Here is a 19,350-nt window from a genome sequence, read left to right on the forward strand (position 1 = left end):
GGTTGTTTAATTTATTAACGAAAATTTTATTTGAATTTTTATGTGTAACTACTACAATTTTGTGTGACGTAAACTTTAAGTTTACGTTGTGTAAACTTTTATGTTTAACAAAAGAATTATCATTATTAAATTCCGGCTTATTATTAATTTTTTTATAAATAACTATCACTTCTAAGAATTTTATGAATTTCTCAGTAATTTTTTTATTTTTATTTTAAACCAGTTTAGCTGTTCCGTGAATTAAAAATTATGTAATTAATCTGTAGAGCAATATCATATGTAATAATATTTTTTAACGATATATCGATATATATACATATATTGAAGTTATGACGATATATCGTATGTACTGAAGTTTACAACTGCATTTGTTGGCGTCATCATTGATCAACGATGCCAAGTGTGTGATTAATGTGAAACCGTTGTTAAGGACAGGTCTAATTTCAATATTAATTTGTTGGTGTTCATTTTTGTTTATCTGAGTAAGTAAGTAATTTTATATCATATTTAAGTTTCAGTTTTTTGTATTGATGATATTGTGGGCTTTAACAGGTGACGTAAATTCATTTGAGTTCGTTGTAAAATCGTTTATTTAAACATGTTAAAAAATTCATATGTCGGTTTTTAATTAGTAATTTTCTTTCTATTTATTTAAAATTATATTTATTTTCTGATACTAATGAAAAAGAACAATTGATAGTTGACAGTTTTGTAATAGACTTTTGAAGCTTTCAATTATGTTACAATTAGTGGAAAACAGATCAGTTAAATGATATGATAATTCCTAGCAAGTGTCAGTCGTTTTATTAGTGTCATGTAAAAACTCGCAAAAATAAACGGAGATAGGTTACAAATAACTATTGTGACTGAACAAAGGAAGAAACCAATCTTCACAATTAAGTACATATATACCATCTTAATAATCACGCAAACTATCGATTCTATTAAAAAATCTCTGAAATTAACATCTCACAAAAATAATAATTATAAATAGTTTGTGAAACAAATAATACATTAACATTGTACAAAAATATTGTACTCCTTAACCTTATTCAAGCTCTCAGAAGTCTATATTGGATTTTCATAGGCAAGAGTGTTTTTATTCCTTTAAGCAGATGATAGACCTTTTGCAAATGTATCTGTTGCCTGTTTTTGAGATTGAATGCTTCGTTGCTTTCACCACCTTCCTCACGTAATGGCATCTAGTTTTGATTTATTGTGAAACATTGGTTTATTTTTAAGTTAAATGGCACTCTGATTATCTGTTAAGAGAGTTGGCTTTTAAGTGACATCAGGTGTACCAACTTCCTTTAATCATATGTCAAGCCAAACCAACTATTTGTTTGCCTCTGTTGTAGCAACATATGCAGCTTCCATAGAAATTTCTGCAGTTTACTTTTTCTCACGACTAATCTACCACAGTATTTAAGGAGAGTTTCATTAGTCAGTCTTCGAATGACTGTCACCAATATAATCGGCATCACTTATGCCTCAATTGTGTAATGTTCACCATTGGAAATTAGAGGAGAGTTTCTGGGTTCTCATTTGGAAAGATTAAGGTTTACAGTTGCTAAACCCATAATGCTACAAAAGCCAGTCTTTGGCTGGTCCATCTCTATAAATTTGCCTGTTAGTAATATTTATCCCAAGATAATTTTACACTTCATCTGATTTTAATTCAAATCAAGAATTTAACTTTGTGATTAGGCTCATGATCGTTGAGGAAGAACCTGTAATAAATCATCAACATAAAAAACACCACAATTTCTTTACTGTGGTTCATGCAAAGATCTACCTTCTTGATCACACTGCTATAAGAAATGTGTTAAGCATTTATACAAACACTTATAAACTTGTTTAAGAGTATATAAACTTTTTAATAATTTATACCCATTTTGTGTTGGCGTTAATACGTAAGTACCCATTTGTGTTTAGTTGTCCGTTGAGGAAAGCAGTCTTCACATCATGAGCAAGCTAAAATTTTTCCTGACTGTCTAAGTGGGAAACAGGGCTGAAATTGTCAAAATAATCTCTGGATGTTGACTATAGCACTTAGCAGCTAGTCTTGCTTTATACTTTATGATGCATTCAAATCTGTCTTGACATTACATACCCATTGTTTATCCACCACTCCACAATCTTGAGGTTTCTCTAGCTGTCGCATTTGATTTTGCTGAGAATTTATTTTTCACTTTCTTCCATTCAGAAGCTCTGTCGCTCTCTGTACCCTCTTGATAGTTTGAAAATGTTAGATGGAGAAGAAAAAACTATTCCTCCTCCTGATACCTGGTTAATTAAATGGTATCTGTACTTGTTATCTGTTGCTGATGGATGAGGAATAAAATTTTCATCTGTTGATTTCTCTAAAGGAATCAACTCATCTTCTAGCTTCTGGTATATCAGTAAAGTCTTTACTTAGTATGTAAGAAAAATTATGAATTTTAAATTCTTGTAATGTTTCCAGTCTGAATTTAAGATCCCTGCAGACAACCTTTTACTTGTCTGGAAAATAAACTTTATAACCGCAGTCTGGATATCCAACCTTTAATAATTTTGTATCAAATTTTCTTCTTTTGTTGTCCAGAATCCTAGCAAAACATTCAGTTCCAACATTTCTGTGATTGGTATTCACTTCCCTTTTTAGAAACAATTTAACAGAGGCCTTTCCTTTCGTCGGTGCTGTTCTATTTAATGTATATGTAGCAGAAAGGACTGCTTCATACTTCACCCGTAAGTGGAGTGCGGAATGGAACCACAATCTTGCCACCTCACAAACTATTATGTTTTCTCTCTCAGTTACTCCGGATTGTTGTGGAGTATAAGATACCATCGTAAAATGTTAACACTTCCATTAGTTTTTCCAAGCCTGATTCAACTGCAGCACAGTGTTTGTTATTAGATGGTCATTCATTTGATTTATGGCCCTTTAACTTATATTTGCCACAAATAAGTCCCCACTTAAAAGTTTTTAGAGAGGTGGCCTAATTTTTCACAAGAAAAATATTTCTTGTCATTGTGATTAGCCTTAGCATGACTTCCTTTCTAGAATTAGATCTAGAAGTATGCTTCCTGGGTTGAGAATCGACCTTGAGTTAAAGATGTTTCATGGCCTTTTAATCTCAGTTCATAATTTAAAAGTTGTTCCTGCAGTTTAGACCATGTCTTATTTTCTGTTGGCAAGTCATGCCATGTGATGTAAATGGGGTAAAATTCTTGAGGCAATATTTGTAAAAGCTCTGCACACATATTGTTTTGCCTAAGAGTGTCATTTCATTTGAAGTTCATTGTACATGGCAAGAGGAATGTCAGATTTCTTTTAATTTCAACCATACTTCGTGGGCAGTGATGCAACTAGCCACCCTAAAAAAATTTGTTTAGAGAAAGAATAATTCTTTTCTCTTCTTATTACTCTTTAAATAAATATAAGTTCTATATGTATCTAATACTATGATTTTTGAAAAATTATTATGATGTACCCATCAACAAAAACGAAACAGGAGAAGGTTGCTAAATTTTATAGCAATATCTATTATCAAGTAGACTCTAACAAATGCATAAATAAAGATGATACGATTTAAATTATAATTTTCAATTAATATTAAATAATCAGATATCTCACCATATCTGATGGGGGCACCGCATGACTATTAAATTACACATTAAATTACACTTGTATGCCTGTTAAATTACATATACACATTTTTGAAAGTACATAAAATTCTATTTCACTAACAACTGATTCATTTTTTTTTTTATTGCTATTGAATTATTATTTATTGTAACTTTTTCTTTACAATCAGAGGTTAATAATTATTAATAAAGCAATGTATTTAAATTTAAAAAAAAAAGTCTGAGATGAAGTCTGATTCAAACTGATGTGCCTTCTCCTTGTAAGGCCCAGATATTTAATTAATTAAAATGTTATTTGGCTATAACTCTTGAACCAATGACAATAAGTACCATTCTTATGATATATTGTTGAAAAGCTCTCAATGAGGGCTTATTACTGCAGTAAAGAAAGTCCAAAATCTTATTTTTTTTGGATTTTGAGCTTTTTTTGGACAGGTGATCCAGTCGATTGCAATCAAAAGGGGAGTGCACAACTAGATGTTACAACAGTCCTAAATCCAAAATTTCAACATTCTATGGCTAAACGTTTTTGAGTTATGTGAGACACATGTGTACACATACGTATGTACAGATGGCATGCCGAAACTAGTAAAAATGGATATTTCCATTGAAATCTGAAAACCGAAATTTTTTGCAATCACAATTCTTCCTTTACTTTTACAAGGAATTAAAAAAATAAAAATCAAATACATTGCTACGATTCAAAGAATCAGTGAACCAAGGGTTATTCACATGGCCTCACATAGAGATTTAATGTGAGTCACATAATATGGAGTCATGAGTTCATATTATTTTCCTGTTCTTGTGTTCTTATCTTTTCCACTGGGAAAACTTGCTTGCATAATATCAAATATAAACTCATTCAAGCAATCACAAAACATAAATAAAGAACAATCATTAAGGAATTATAAGAAAGCTTTTTGTGAGAGGTGTGAAAGACTCAACAGTATTTTTATACTTTCATTTTTTTTTATTATGGATATTTATTTTAATTTTTTTGTTGAATGGGCCTGTATTACTTTTATGAAGCTCTGCCTCTTATTAAAAATATTAAATTAGAGATTGAATAGGATAATGTAGCAAAAATGATATACTTTTCTTTACCACATCACATAACTGAAACAATCACATGAGCATGTAAATTTTTTTTTTTGTATATTTGGTCAGCTTTGGAAATGAAGCAATATTTTTCATTTATTTCTCTTTCTTCTGTGTATTTTCTTTCCTGGTTTTTCAACAGTTCTTCATTCTTTTGCTTTATTTTTGCCAAATTTTGCTGACCAAATGTTTTTTTGGTACTTACGTATTAACGCCATCGCAACTACAGTTTTAGGTGGTGTTGACTTCGTGTACTGACAAATCGTTTCAATATAACCTACACTCGCTATCTTCGGTACTTACGTATTAACGCCACCGCGGCTACAGCTTTATTTAAAAACAAAGTAGTTATCGGATTTCGGTGGATTATCATTAATTGGATTTCGGTGCTATAACATTAAGGTTATATTATTAATAATCATAATGTTGTATATATTATGCTTATTAAATGTTAATTATAAGAGGTTAGCGAGCGTAGGTTATATTTAGTTTTGATATACGTACGATTTGTCAGTACACGAAGTCAACATAACCCAAAGCTGTATCTGTGGTGGAGTTAATACGTAAGTACCGTTTTTTTTACTTTTTTCTACTTTTCTTTGAAATCTGTGCTGGTTTTCTAAATATTGTTCTATAATATACCATCTGCTTAAGATATTTTCATTTCATTTACAACCACTGAAATCTATTGATTTACATTTTTTTTCTGTAAATGTGGTTGTAAATCTGTTTTATGAGATTGAAAAAAGATTTGACTGTAATTTTTCTGATGGAATTGACATTTTTTTGGTTTTAAATTAAATTTTCTTTTGTTGTAAATGCCTTTATTACTTCTTAATTTGCATCCATTTTGTTGTATTATTACTGGTTTTAGAATCTTTCTAGTTTTTACTTTGTATTTTTCTATTGAATTTATTTTTGATTTCAAACAGCAGATGCATCTGATGCAAATCCTCTGGTTTCATTACTGTATTTTAGCGCCTGATTTTGGCATCTACTGAGATGTTCTTTTTGTTGAAAATAAATTTGTTAGTTGGTTGGCAAATTTTATTTTTCTAGTTCGTGTTTGGTTTATTTATCTAAATAATTAATTTGGATTATTTCTGCCATATATTTAAATTTGTTATTGATTTTTCCATATTTTATTTTTACTTGGGGGAATCTTGGTTGGTAATTTTACCTTTTTTAAAGAAATCTTTAGCCTTATTTACCCTGCAAATTATTTCAGGCGGTTTACCTGTTCTACTGTCTTTTCGAGGTTCTCCAAAAAAATTGTAATATTGTCAGCAAAGGCTAAGCAGTTAATTTCAGTTCCTTTCCGTGTCAGAACCAATTTTTTTTATTGGTGTGTTCCAACCTTTTCACCTTCTTTTCCCATTCTTTTATTGCTTTCTCTAGGACACAGATAAAAACAATTGATGCTAAACCACTCCCTTGACTTACTTCTGTTTTAATTTCTTATTCTTCTTACATTTCTCATATGAATTTTACTTCTGATTTTCTGTTTGGAAGAGACTGGTTTGGTAATGTTAATTGTTCTGGGGTCACACCAAATTCTTCTAGAATGTTAAATAACAAAGCTATAGATTGAGTTATATGCCTTTTTGAAATCTATAAAGAGTTACTTAGTTTTTATGCCTTGTCATTTTTCTGCACGTGATCTTACTTTTCTGAATCCTTCATATTCTCCCAGTTGTTAAGTCTGAATAATTCAAATCTATTTTGAAAGGATTTTGTTTGTCAAAGGTAAGGGGGAAATCCCTTTGTCGTAATTTACTTTTGTTTCATCTTATTTGTGTAGTAGTAGATATATTAAATGCATTTTTCCAATCTTGTGGGATTTTTTCCAGTTTTCCATATCTCTTCTAGCAAGGCCTTCAGTTTTTTCTTTGTTGTTTTCACAATTCTTTCTGTAATTTTGCTGCAGTCAAGTATCACATGTTACCTTGTTATTTAATTTCTGGCTGATTTTGTCTATTTTTATTTAATTATGTTGTTTGGATTTTTCATTTCAAGTTACTAGATTTTGGGATTGAAATCTTACGTTGGGTTCTTGGTAGTTTAATAATTTTTCAAAGTACTTGCTAGAATTTTGCAATTGTCTTTGTTGTTATGGCCTAATTTTCTATTTTTACCCTAAAGCAAAGGCTGGGTGATTGGTATTTAGTAAGCTTTTAAATTTTGTGAAGTGTAAATTTTAAACTGTATTTATTTATTTAATTAAAACAAACTTTTAAACATGGGCATTAAACCCATGAATACAAAATCATATTAAAAAAAAAAACAAAACATAAGTACCTAACTAAATTATGATTCATAAGTTAAAATAGCGTTTGATGCTATTAAGTGTACCTTACATAGTAAGGGTAGCCTAGTAATAGGTAATCTATGAGAAACAATTGAACCATGGAAATATTGAAAATTTTGCCTAAGCGATCTAGTTATTAATATATGTAAATCAAAAAGCTGCAATAAATTAGAATAGTAAAAATAACTACCAAAAATTTTAGTAGCAATTTCCTTATCAGAGATGATTCAATTCTTGTTATTTTTAACAAATTTAAATTATGAATAAAGTTATGATTGGTAATGTCCACAGATTCACAGATTTTTATAGGCAGCATATCTAAGAAAGATTCTATGTGGTATTTCTAGTAATTTTAATTGCAAATCAGCAAAAGGTCATCAGACAACAGAGCCATAATTTAGTACTATATAAATGCACGACCTAAAATTCTGTACAGTTAATATTTCTAAAATTTGAACAGAATCTTAATAAAATTTACCAACTTTAGTGACGTAGATACAGTATAACAAGTTATTCATTGAAAGATAACTTACTGTCAAAACATATAGCTAAGTCTTTAATAGGAGATATGTTTTGTATTGCAGTATTATTTTATATTATTCAGTTGCACAATTATATCAATATTTACAAACCTTCCAAATTGAATATGAAATCAACTTTTTTAAATAAGAAGAAATACCATTTAAAAACTAAACGCATCATATTTTGCACAAAGTTCAAGTCGATTGGAAGTAATTGAATATCAATTAGATTTGTAATAGGCTTAGACAATTTCATATCATCTGCAAAAAATAAAAAAAAGTGAATAGCATATGAATAAACTAATGTCATTTATAAATACTATGAAAATTGGAGAACCCAAATCCGCATTCCTTGTCTTACTTCACATCTAACATAAATAGGCTTAGAGATAAAATTATCAATTTTAGCGTAGGGAATTCTGTTTGAACGAAATTAATGTATCCAAGACAACTATTTATTAAATCCACACACAGCAAGTTTTTTAATAAGTAATTTGGTATTAACTGTACCAAACGCACAACGAAAATCGATATAAATTGCATCAAGATAATTATCTCACCATTTAGTGTATCAACAGTATATTCCATATATACATACAAGTTTGTTTGCGTAGATTTACCTTCCAAAAAAAAAACATGTTGTTCAAGAACTATATAAATTTCTTTATGCAGTGTGATTTTCATACAAATTAACTTATCTAAGAGCTTGGCGAAAAACTTGCATTTGCTGATGGCAATAATTATTGATATCTGAATGTCACAATTTTTAAATAATGGGTGTATGTAACAAATTTTTCGAACACTAAGAAAAAGAAGAGTGTTTAAAGAATGATTGAAGAGCTTAGTTAAAAACTGTACAAAAAGGATTACATAAGAGCATTTCTTCACTAAAAGAGGATGAATATATTCTGGGCCAAAGAGTTATAATTATGTCAAATGGTCTCTTCAACATCATTATCAGTTAAAATAATGTTTAACTGCAGCGATCATTACAGTTAATGTAATTTTAGTTAAGGAAAAATCATTGTTAGTATAGACATTCCCAAATTTTTTAGCAAAAAAGTTCTACAATTATAGCGCCCTTATTAGCATACTCATTTAAAAAAGCATACAAGATGGATAAGATCTACTGTTGTCATTTTTATTAGCAAATGTTTTTATTAAAAAATGTTTGGAATCATCAGAAAAAGATTCCTCAACTTTAACAGTAAAATTTAATAATAAATCTTTATGACTAAGCGTGTATTACATAAACTTTGTTCTTAAATAATTCTTAATAATAAGTAGTTTTATGTTGGTTTTGAAGATTATGAAACTTCTTGTTATTAATAATTGCAATATTTGTTTGAAAATTAGGGGCATGAGAAGCAGAAAAATCATTGTTACTATAGACACTCCCAAATTTTTTAGCGAAAAAGTTATACAATTTCAGCACCTTTATTAGCATATTCATTTAAAAAAGCATACAAGATGGGTAAGATATATTGTTGTCATTTTTATTAACAAATTAAAAAAAATTTTTGCATTTTTTTTTAAGGTCAGCTTTAAATTGCTATAAAATCAAAACCGGTCTAGATAAAAATTTTCTACATTTGGAGGTAGATTAAACGATTTGTCTCTGAATAATTTTAATTAAGATTTAGCCCAAAACTAGTATTATTTAAGCCTGCAGAGTGTTTATTTATGGGACAGCCTATCTTTAGTTTCAATGAATATTTTATGGGGAAAAAACTTATCGTTGAAACAATTTGAATAAGATGACAAACTTTTGAAAATAAAGTATGTAATATCAAGCTTTTATTGGAAATCAGAAAGGTATAAAAAGATCATTCAAAAGTACAGCCGCAACTAGTAGTTGAGCGTGTAACCTGTTTGTTGCTATAATGACTAGTGACTAAGGGCTTAATGAACTCATCAGACTGAAGATTGGCATTGCAATTAATTTATACTAATAGACAATGACATAATATCAATATACTGTAATCAATATTGAGATTGTACCTGCTCACTGAAACTGTTTCTTCATTCTTCATATATTGCCACAATTTTAAATCTGTTATTATGATCCTCACCATAAAATGCAAATTAATACAACTCTACAAATAAAAATTTTACAAAATTAATGCCTGATATTAATGGAGATTTCTTTTTTTTACATTTAATGTTAACCAAAATATGATGTTTTTACTTAAACGACCTGTATGCTTAAATAGTAGTAGTTTTGGGCTAAATCTTAATTACAATTATTGAGAAACAATCGTTTTATATACTTCCAAAGAAAATTTTTATCTCTATTGATTTTAATTTTATAGCAATTCAAAGTTGACATTCTTAAAAAAAATTGCAAAACATCCACTTTTCATGCCACTAATTTTCAAACAAATGATTGTAAGTAAAATCGGCTGAATCCAGTTAGCACAAAAATAATTGCAGTTTCTGATAATACCTTCATTTTTACTGTGTGGTTTTTGTTTTTGCAACTGAGATGCAATAACACAAGCGCCATATGTGACCACTGTAATACATAGTTTAATTCCTCTGCAAAAATTTCTATATCATGATCATTATCAGATTTCGATCAGACATGGTATTTTTCTTATGCTATAAAATTGCATTTCCACATTCCAGATAAAAGTTTCAAGCTTACATGGCGACATAAAAAATAAATAAATAAAATTTAGAATCAAACTCTCATTCATAAAATGTTGAATCTTACAAAATGTATATATTTATAATCTGGTATGTATTTATTAGATATAAGATTATAATTAATCTTAGGTAACATTACCTCTAAAAATAAATTATATTTATCACTGAAAAATTTCACCGTAAATAATATTAACATTAATATTTGTAAGATTAGAAAAAACTGAATCAGGAGAATTATTGCAACAGTTTAACAAATTATTTGGTTGAAAATATTGCAATTTGTTGAAAAATCTGTAAGGTGAGTAGCAGCAATGTTAATATTTAAATTTGGATGATAAAATTTGGTGTAAAACATTTTCTAGGTTTTACCATATAAAACCTGGTTCATTAGTCACCTAATAATAATAATTTGACTGTGGCTGCACTGTTAATGTATGTGGTAAAAGAATTAGAGTTACAATTTATTTTATAAATTATACAAAAAAATCATAAACATATTTACTTTGTAACATTAAATTATTGTTTTTTATTACAGCAAGTATATTTTGTACAACTGAAAGAAGAACCACTTGACATTATGAATGGTGATATCGAAAAAGATTCTTTAGCAATTGAACAGACGAACTTAGTTAAATCAGAAAATTTACAAGTTGAAAATAATGTGGTAAGAGCATTAGATTTTGTATACAGTGGAACACTAATTATCCAGATGGACCTTACAAAACCAAATCTGGATAATTTAAAAGAGGTTTATCATATATACTGCACATATCATTCTATATTTAGTGCGTAACACTAAGGACAAAATTAAAATTGAAAAAAAGTAAATGCATTTCAGTGAAATTAAGAAGAAATTTGGAACATATGTACAATGTAAGAAAAATGAGATGTAGTAATGTGGTACAAAAAATACAGTTTGTAGAAATTTGCTTTTATAATTATGATAAATAAATGAAATTATTATATACAAACAAATTGCAAAACAGGCAGTTAAAAACCCCAGTATAATAAAGATTGATAAAAAAAATTCCTATTGAAGCAAAGATTTGTTTGAATAGTTTAAATTTTTCAAATAATGTACTAGCTTTTTTTAACTTGCGTAGTCTGGATTCAAGCAGTCCAGTTAGTTGGACATCTGGAAAATTGGCGTCCCACTGTATTATCTTTTCATTATAATTATCTAATATGTAAATTTTGGATTGCATACATACAGTTCACTTTTCAACTCATATATTTAGCCCACCAGGCTGGTCTAGTGGTTAACTTATGATAAATCAGTGGTTTAACTGCTGATTTTCAATGTCAAAGGTTCTCAGATTCAAATCCTAGTAAAAATTAGTTGCTTTTATACAAATTTCATAACTAAACCGAGGATACCGATATACTTCGGTGGTTGGGGTTCAGTTAAGCATACGTCTCAGGAATGGTTCCCCTGAGTGTACAAGACTTCACATTATTTATATGTCATACATATCATCCTCATCTCATTGGACCATGGTGGGGTAGCTTTATTGTTCACTAGTTTAACAAACTGCAGTCTAATTTTTGTTTAGTTAAACAAAAGACATCTTTTGTATCTTACTACTTCCAACATCATTTTTTCTACCTTACCACATACTGCATGAATTTCATTTTTATTTTATTTTTTGTTTGAATATTACACTTGTATTTGCTGAATTACCCATAAGTCAATATTTCGCTCACTCAAACCCAGAGTAAGCTTAGGGGCAATAATAATTATAAATGCAAATACAGTAACCATTCTTTTAACAGATTACTAGTTTCTAAAAGACTCATGACAATGCTTAGTGGTGTAGCCATGATTAGGGGTTTTACAATTTTGTGTCTGTACCTACATAAACTTTCAAGATATATATGAGGGTTATTTTTTTTCAAGGTTCGATCAGTCACGAAATTAAAACCACAGTGAAAATAAAAAAAATTTTATTTGTAAAAAGTATTTACATAGCTACTTTTATCGTAGCGTGGTACCAACTTTCCAATACCCTTGTCATAGAACCTGTGTTTTCAGCCATGTTTCTACGCTGGTCTGCAGTCGATGTCTGTGGCAAAAATTGTCTGTGCGTTTCATGTGTGTAAAAATCGGATGGAGCCAAGTCCGGGCTGTACGGTGGGTGATCAAACACTTCCCAACGAAAATGCTGCAGGAGCTTCTTTGTTACAGCTGCAGTGTGCGGCCGAACTTTGTCATGGAGAAAGACAATGCCTGATGACAACATTCCTCTCCGCTTATTCTGAATTGTGGCTTTTTCACGAAGTTGTCTTCGTGAAAACACTAGCCAGTGTTTCACTGGCTAGGAGACAACTTCGGACAACATTTTGGCACAGACATCGAGCTGCAGACCAGTGTAGAGACATGGCTGAAAACACAGGTGGCTCTGTTTAATGACGAAGGTATTGGAAAGTTGGTACCACGCTATGACAAATGTCTAAATCAGAGTGGCAACTATGTAGAGAAATAGCGAAAGTATCTAAGTACTTGTTACAAATAAAAAATTTTTTATTTTCACTGTGGTTTTAATTTCGTGACCGATCGGACCTTGAAAAAAAAATAACCCTTGTATATAACCAGTTTCATACTGAAATTACTTACGTCTTGTCTTAATGCCCTTTTTATTCTAATAAACTGAATGAAGTTAAGCCTTCCTTTCCAGTTAACTTTCATCAGTTGCTAAATTTTTTTCTGGTGTGTATACTTCTCTGAATCTGTTAACAAGGTAGTCAATAATCGGTTTTATTTATTTTTTTTAATGGATTAGTATTATCATCAGAAAAATGGATGCGATAGAAGTTTGACACTTTTAGATAAAATTTTTCTAGATCCAGTTCTTGGATCTAGAAACAAGACATATAGAATAGAGAAACAATATGCTATTGCTTCAGCATTAAATTAAAATAAAAATAGAACTAGACTCGCACATGTTCGAGTAACCCATCAACGAACAGGAATAAAACTGGTCAATTCACAATTACGAATTATTTTGTCGTGGCACTTTTCAGCAAAAAGTTATTTCTTCAAAAACCATTAAGGGGTAGGGTAAATAACTGACTATTAATATCAATATTTGGTGTCATAAGTTTACACGATTTTATGTTTGGTTGAATTGTGGTTTAATCAAATTACTTTTATGTACATGTTATTTCCCTTTTTCAGTTTCTTTTTCTTCCATATCTCTATTATTTTCTAGTATTTTACTTTTTTCATCTGTCCAGGTTAGAAATATTTCTTCTATGGTTTTTTTTCTCTTAGAAACCTGAAATATTATGCAGTTCTTTCTCATAGTAAATGTTCTTTGATGGCTTCATGTGTTAGTTTCATTTCTTCTATGTCTTTCAGTTTCTCTGTTTCAGTTGTTATTAATTTTTAAAGTGTATAAATAGCCTGTTAGGGTTCATTCTTTGTAGATGACCATAAAAGGCGATTTTTTTTCCTGATAAAATCTGATATTTTCTCCATTTTCATGTAAACTTCATTATTGTGTCTTCTTTTCTGTCTTTGACAGGCTGAATAACCTTTTTTTTAGTATTCATTTTTTTGTCGATTAGAAGTCTGTTGTCAAATGTCATATGTTCAGTTGGATATCGCGTTTCCAATCAAAGCACTTTACAGTAGTGACATATTAGCATTTAGTGATATTAATTTTTTACTGCGGGTGTTCCTAGTTAATCGATAGGCTAGCCATTTTACTGATTTTGGACCTAATGGCTACTTTTTCAGAGATGTTGACTTCAATACCCCTGGGTATTTGAATTTTTCAGTTTCATTAATTTCCTGTATGTTGTTATTAGTTTTTTAAACAGCTGATTAAATATCACTATAAGATTTTTTGTAGAGTTTACTTTATAATGTAGTAATAATATAAGGAAAATTTCAAAAATTATGGTTTATATTAGTTATATTGAAAAAATGTTCATATTTTATGCACAGTTTAAGTCAAAAAATTATGCAAAATACAAAAATATTTGACGGCGTTGTATTGACATACTATTTATTAATCTTTATTTCTACAGTAGCCGCAGGTTTACGCCCGCTTACATTTACTGATGGATGATAATGAATTTTGTAGCATGCGGAAAATGACGTGCATTATCAGGATTTGAACCGAAGACCTCCTGATGAAAGTCTTAGATGTTAACTCAGCCACGGAGATCGGCATGAAACGATGACTAGAACAATAAAACATTTAACATCATTTTCATTTATTCTTGACCTGTTTGCCGACATGTAAAGATTGATTTTTTTTTACAGTCAATAAGAAGTATGCACTTTGTAGAAAATGTTTATTATGTCTACATTCCTGTATAAAGTTAACATCAAATCATGGCGCTCCCTCAAAGTCCGATTGAGTATTTAAGATAGAAAACTGGGCTGTCACATTATTATTTGCTGTTTATAAGTGAACTGTGTAGATCTATATTCAAAAAAATTAAATATCTTAGTCTATTCTTGTGTTTACATTTATGAATGTGCAATCTTTACTAAAAACAATTATCACTTATTCTTAAAAAATAATATCCATCTAAACTGAATCGGACAACAGTATTGTTATTTAAAAATTCATCAAGAGAGGAATGTTTTTTTTGTAAAAGAATTTTTAATTTTATTTTGAATACATTTGTGGAAAGATTTTTCTGATTATTCAGCAGTTCATAAGGCCCTTTCATGTAAGCTCAAGTATTGTGTCAAGTTATACGAAAACAGTATTGTCGTCTGGTTCAGTTTAGATGGTTCGCATAACTTGACACAATACTACAGCTTACAAGAAAGTGCTTAGTATGCTGAATCATTTAAAAACTCTTCCCACCAGTTTATTTAAAATACAATTAAATATTCACTTTTATGGAAACAATATTTCTCTGTTTATGAATTTTTAAATAATACTAATTATAAAAAAAACACAATTTATCTCCATTCTGATCAACATGTATTTAAATATGTGCTCAAAATAATTTTCAGAAGCACCCTCAGAATTGTGTATTATATTTTTGTGATTTTTATGTTCAGATATTTTCCTTAATATTATTTCATACGTTTTATATAAATAATTTATATAGACTTTAATCCCGTCTTTTTTTTTTCTTATAATTCGTTTGTCTATTAATAATTTATTTTATGCAGTTTTCATGTTTTTGTATAGTTTTTTCTTTTTTTGTCTTACTTTTAAAGGAATCTGAGATCTCATTAAATGATGTTTCACCACAGCTTAATCTTAACATGAAAACCAATGAACTTGAAATAAATGATTTACACACTGTGAAGACAGAAGAAGAGATGGAATTATATCCATGTCATGTAAGCATTTATAATTATGGATATTGTAACAAACATGGTTTTTCTCTCTCTCTCTCTCTCTCTGTGTGTGTGTGTGTGTTTTATATATTTATTTCGCTATTTCAGTGTGTTCTGTTATAATTTTTTTAAATTCTGTTTAATTAATACCGACATGTTAAGTTGTGTGTGAATGATAAATGGTTAATGTGTGAGGGCAAATGTGTTGTTTTTAACTTCAATGATATCTAAAATGTGTGTATTTTAACTTGATCGAGTTCTCAAATTTTAATAATTTCTGGGTAATGGGTTTTTAATTGTATTCACTTGTCATATTTGCATATTTGTCAGGTTAGTGACCCGATACAGATAAATCACGGTTGTGAGATGTAATCTTATTAATGAAATGAAAATAAAATAAATTTTAATTACATATTTACATTAGGAAAAGTTAACATATTTACCATATTATTACAAACGATATTTGAAGTTAGCACCCTGCAGAGCTGATGCAGCAATGTTAAAGTAATCATACTCAGAATCACCTGATGCAGAATGTTTTCCTAGTGCCTTGGACAACCACAGAGTTCACTTCAGTTGCCATTCCTATCTATCCAGAGGACTCCACTTCCTGGACCCTTGCACTGTACGTTATCCTCATGGTTGTGAGAATAATAGCGATAAGTAATAGTTGTAGTGTTCAGGCTTTACAGAAACCTGAAGGAGAAACTAAATTACAAAAGATAGAATAACAGGAATTACGGTAACTAAATTACACACACCTTTGACCATGAAAAATTCATAACTTATTTCTTTGCAGTGGTGGCAGAAAAATAATAATAAAGTAAAAGGATTAACCTATTTTTTCTGTAATGAATATCTTTTAATTCACAACTTCACCGAAACTCTCGTTTAATAAATGTTGAATGTTACAAAATTAATATTTTTATATCTGGTAAGAATTTATGAAATATAAGATTAGAATTCAAAATCTTAGGTAACATTATGTGTAAGTAAGGTAAATGATAGTTATCACAACAAAAAATGCACCATAAGCAGTATTAACACCAATGTCATAAGATTAGAAAATCAAAATCATGAGAATTACCGCAGTGTTCTAACAACTATTTGATTGTAAAAGACTGCAATTTGTAGAACAATCTGTAAGGAGAGTAGCAGCATTTTTTTGATAACATTTAGCAAAACATGCCATATTAAAGTCTCCTAATAGTAATAGTAATAATTTAATTGTGGCTGAGTATTTATGTGTGTGGTATAGAATAAGAGATACAATTTATTTTTATTTTGTAAATTATACAAAAATATAAACATTTTTACTTTTTACTACGTTTTACTTTTTTTATTACAGCAGATAAATTTTATACAATTGAAAGAGGAACCGCTTGACATTATGAACGACGATATCGAGAAAGATCCCTTAGCAATCGAAGAGACCAACATAGTTAAATCAGAAAATTTACAAGTTGAAAATGAAGTGGTAAGAGTGTTAGATTTTATGTACAGTAAAACTCCAATTATACAGATGGACCTTACAAGGCCAAATCTGGATAATTGAAAAGAATAATGTAAAAGAGGTTTATTATATATTCTACACATATCGTTCTATGTTTACTGGGTAGGTAACTTCAACACTTCAGCTTACAAGAAATGCCTTATTGTGCTTTTGAATTGCTGAATCATTTAAAAACTCTTCACACCAGTTTATTTAAAATGCAATTAAAAATTCTTTTTTAAAAAACAATATTCCTCGATGAATTTTTAAATAATACTAATTATAAAAAAAGCACAATTTATCTTCATTCGGTTCAACGTGTAATTAAATATATGCTCATAATGTTTTCAGACATTATGAATAGTGTTTCTTCAATCTGCAATAGTGCCCTCTGAATTGTGAATTATTTTGTGATATTTTACGTTTAAATATTTTTCTTAAGATTATTTCATGTGTTTTATATAAACAATAAGTAGAGATTTTAATCACGTCTTTTTTTTTCTTATCATTCGTTTGTCTATTAATAATTTATTTTATGATGATGTGATATAATTATGTTAGGGTATTTATTATTAAGTTCTAGTCAGAATAAAAAAATAATAATAATTAGTTTTCACGTTTTTGTAAGATCTTTTCTTTATTTTATTTTTAAAGGAATCTGAGATCTCATTAAATTATAAAGTTTCACCACAGCTTAATCTTAACATGAAAACCAATGAACTTGAAATAAATGATTTACACACTGTGAAGACAGAAGAAGAAATTGAATTTTATCCGGGTCATGTAAGTATTTATAATTATTGGATATTATAACAAATGGGGATTAATTTTATTACTTTGTGTGTGTGTTTCTATTTCAGTATGTGCTGTTATAAAAAAATTGATTTTAATTCCGACTTATTAAATTGTGTGTGAATGATAAATGGTTAATGTGTGTGGGCAAAAGATTGTTTTTAAATTTCAGTGATGTTTGAAATATATTTTGAAATGTTTCAAATCGTTTGAAATATTTTAACTTGCTGATAGAGCTCTCTATCAGCTTTATTATTATTATTATTGAAGCTTGCTTTAATAAGCTTTGGGTGATCAGTTGTTAATTGTATTCACTTGTCATATTTAAATATTTATCAGGCTAGTAATTAAAACTTGACTCGATACAGATTAAACACAATTGTGACTTATAATTTTATTAATGAAATGAAAATAAAATAAAATTTAATTCTATATTTACATTAGTAAAAGTTAACATATTTACCATATTATTACAAAAGATATTTGAAGTTAGCATCTTGCAGAGCTGATGCAGCAATTTTAAAGTAATTATACTCAGAATCACCTGATGCAGAATGTTTTTAATAACTTCAGTTTTTTATTGTGAACGCTTGCCTTCAGTTATCAATAGTGCAATGTCAAAAATATGATATTAGTATAGAGGGTTTTATATTTGTGCAGTATTATAATGTTTAAAAACTGTATATTCAAAAATAGCAATTTAAAAATGTTTTTAATTTCTATATAAAAACCCCATGACCGTGTAACTTGGTTGCCCAAGGAATTAAGCACATGTTAGGTTTCTTACAAAAGACTAGCTGTCTAACCAGAACCTGGACCCTTCGGGGTTCAGGTCATCCCAGAGCCAACTTAGGGGCTCATCAAGCTCTACCCCATGGCCGCAGTCCATGGCTTTGCTCACCATTCCTAATTTGCGAAGGGGACTGGTGCTCTGGACAATCGCAGAGTTCACTTCGGTTGCCATTCCCATCTATCCAGAGGGCTCCACCTCTGGAACCCTGCAATGTATGTTATCTTCTTGGTTGTTGTGAGAATAATACTGATAGGTAATAATTATAATGTTCAGGCTTTACGGAAACCTGAAAAAGAAAGTAAATTACAAAAGATAGAATAACAGAAACTATGGTAACTAAAGTACACCTTTGACCGAGAAAAATTCATAACTTATTTCTTTGCATTATTGGCAGAAATATAATAATAAGTAAAAGGATTAATCTATTTTTTACATAATGAATATCTTTAATTCACAACTTCACCCATCTTGGGGGCGAAGAAATAATGAATATTACCTTCGAGGGAGCTAGGGCCTCTACCTCCAGGCAGTTTGTCTATGCGGGCAGCGTCTCAGAATGGCATTGTTAGGTGTCCAAAATTGATTACCTTTTGTGTAAAATTTGTTTTTTTTTTAATGATGAAAATCATCTGTGATCATTACATCTGTGATTAATATCAAATCCCAGTCAAGCATGGCATTTTTGATATGCCGCAAAATTCAATTTTCATGTTCCATGCCCAAACCTCAAGATTACTTGGCAATATAAAAAATAAA

General features: G+C 29.4%; 1 protein-coding gene across 4 annotated transcripts in view; it reads left to right on the forward strand.

Annotated features, from left to right (window-relative positions):
• The first annotated feature begins 381 nt into the window (after positions 1–381).
• LOC142333931 (uncharacterized) overlaps positions 382–19,350 on the forward strand; it is a 31,441-nt gene continuing 12,472 nt past the window's right edge. Inside the window, exons 1-5 of one of the 4 annotated variants that reach the window (XM_075381554.1) lie at positions 382–486; positions 10,742–10,870; positions 15,395–15,520; positions 16,866–16,994; positions 17,664–17,792. In XM_075381554.1, coding sequence (XP_075237669.1) covers positions 10,784–10,870; positions 15,395–15,520; positions 16,866–16,994; positions 17,664–17,792 — 471 coding nt within the window. In that variant the 5' untranslated portion in view covers positions 382–486; positions 10,742–10,783. The remainder of the gene's footprint in view (positions 487–10,741; positions 10,871–15,394; positions 15,521–16,865; positions 16,995–17,663; positions 17,793–19,350) is intronic. The other 3 variants (XM_075381553.1, XM_075381555.1, XM_075381556.1) reach the window with 3 other exon arrangements.

Source organism: Lycorma delicatula, chromosome 13 (genome assembly GCF_047948215.1).
Source record: "Lycorma delicatula isolate Av1 chromosome 13, ASM4794821v1, whole genome shotgun sequence".
Taxonomy (NCBI): domain Eukaryota; kingdom Metazoa; phylum Arthropoda; class Insecta; order Hemiptera; family Fulgoridae; genus Lycorma; species Lycorma delicatula.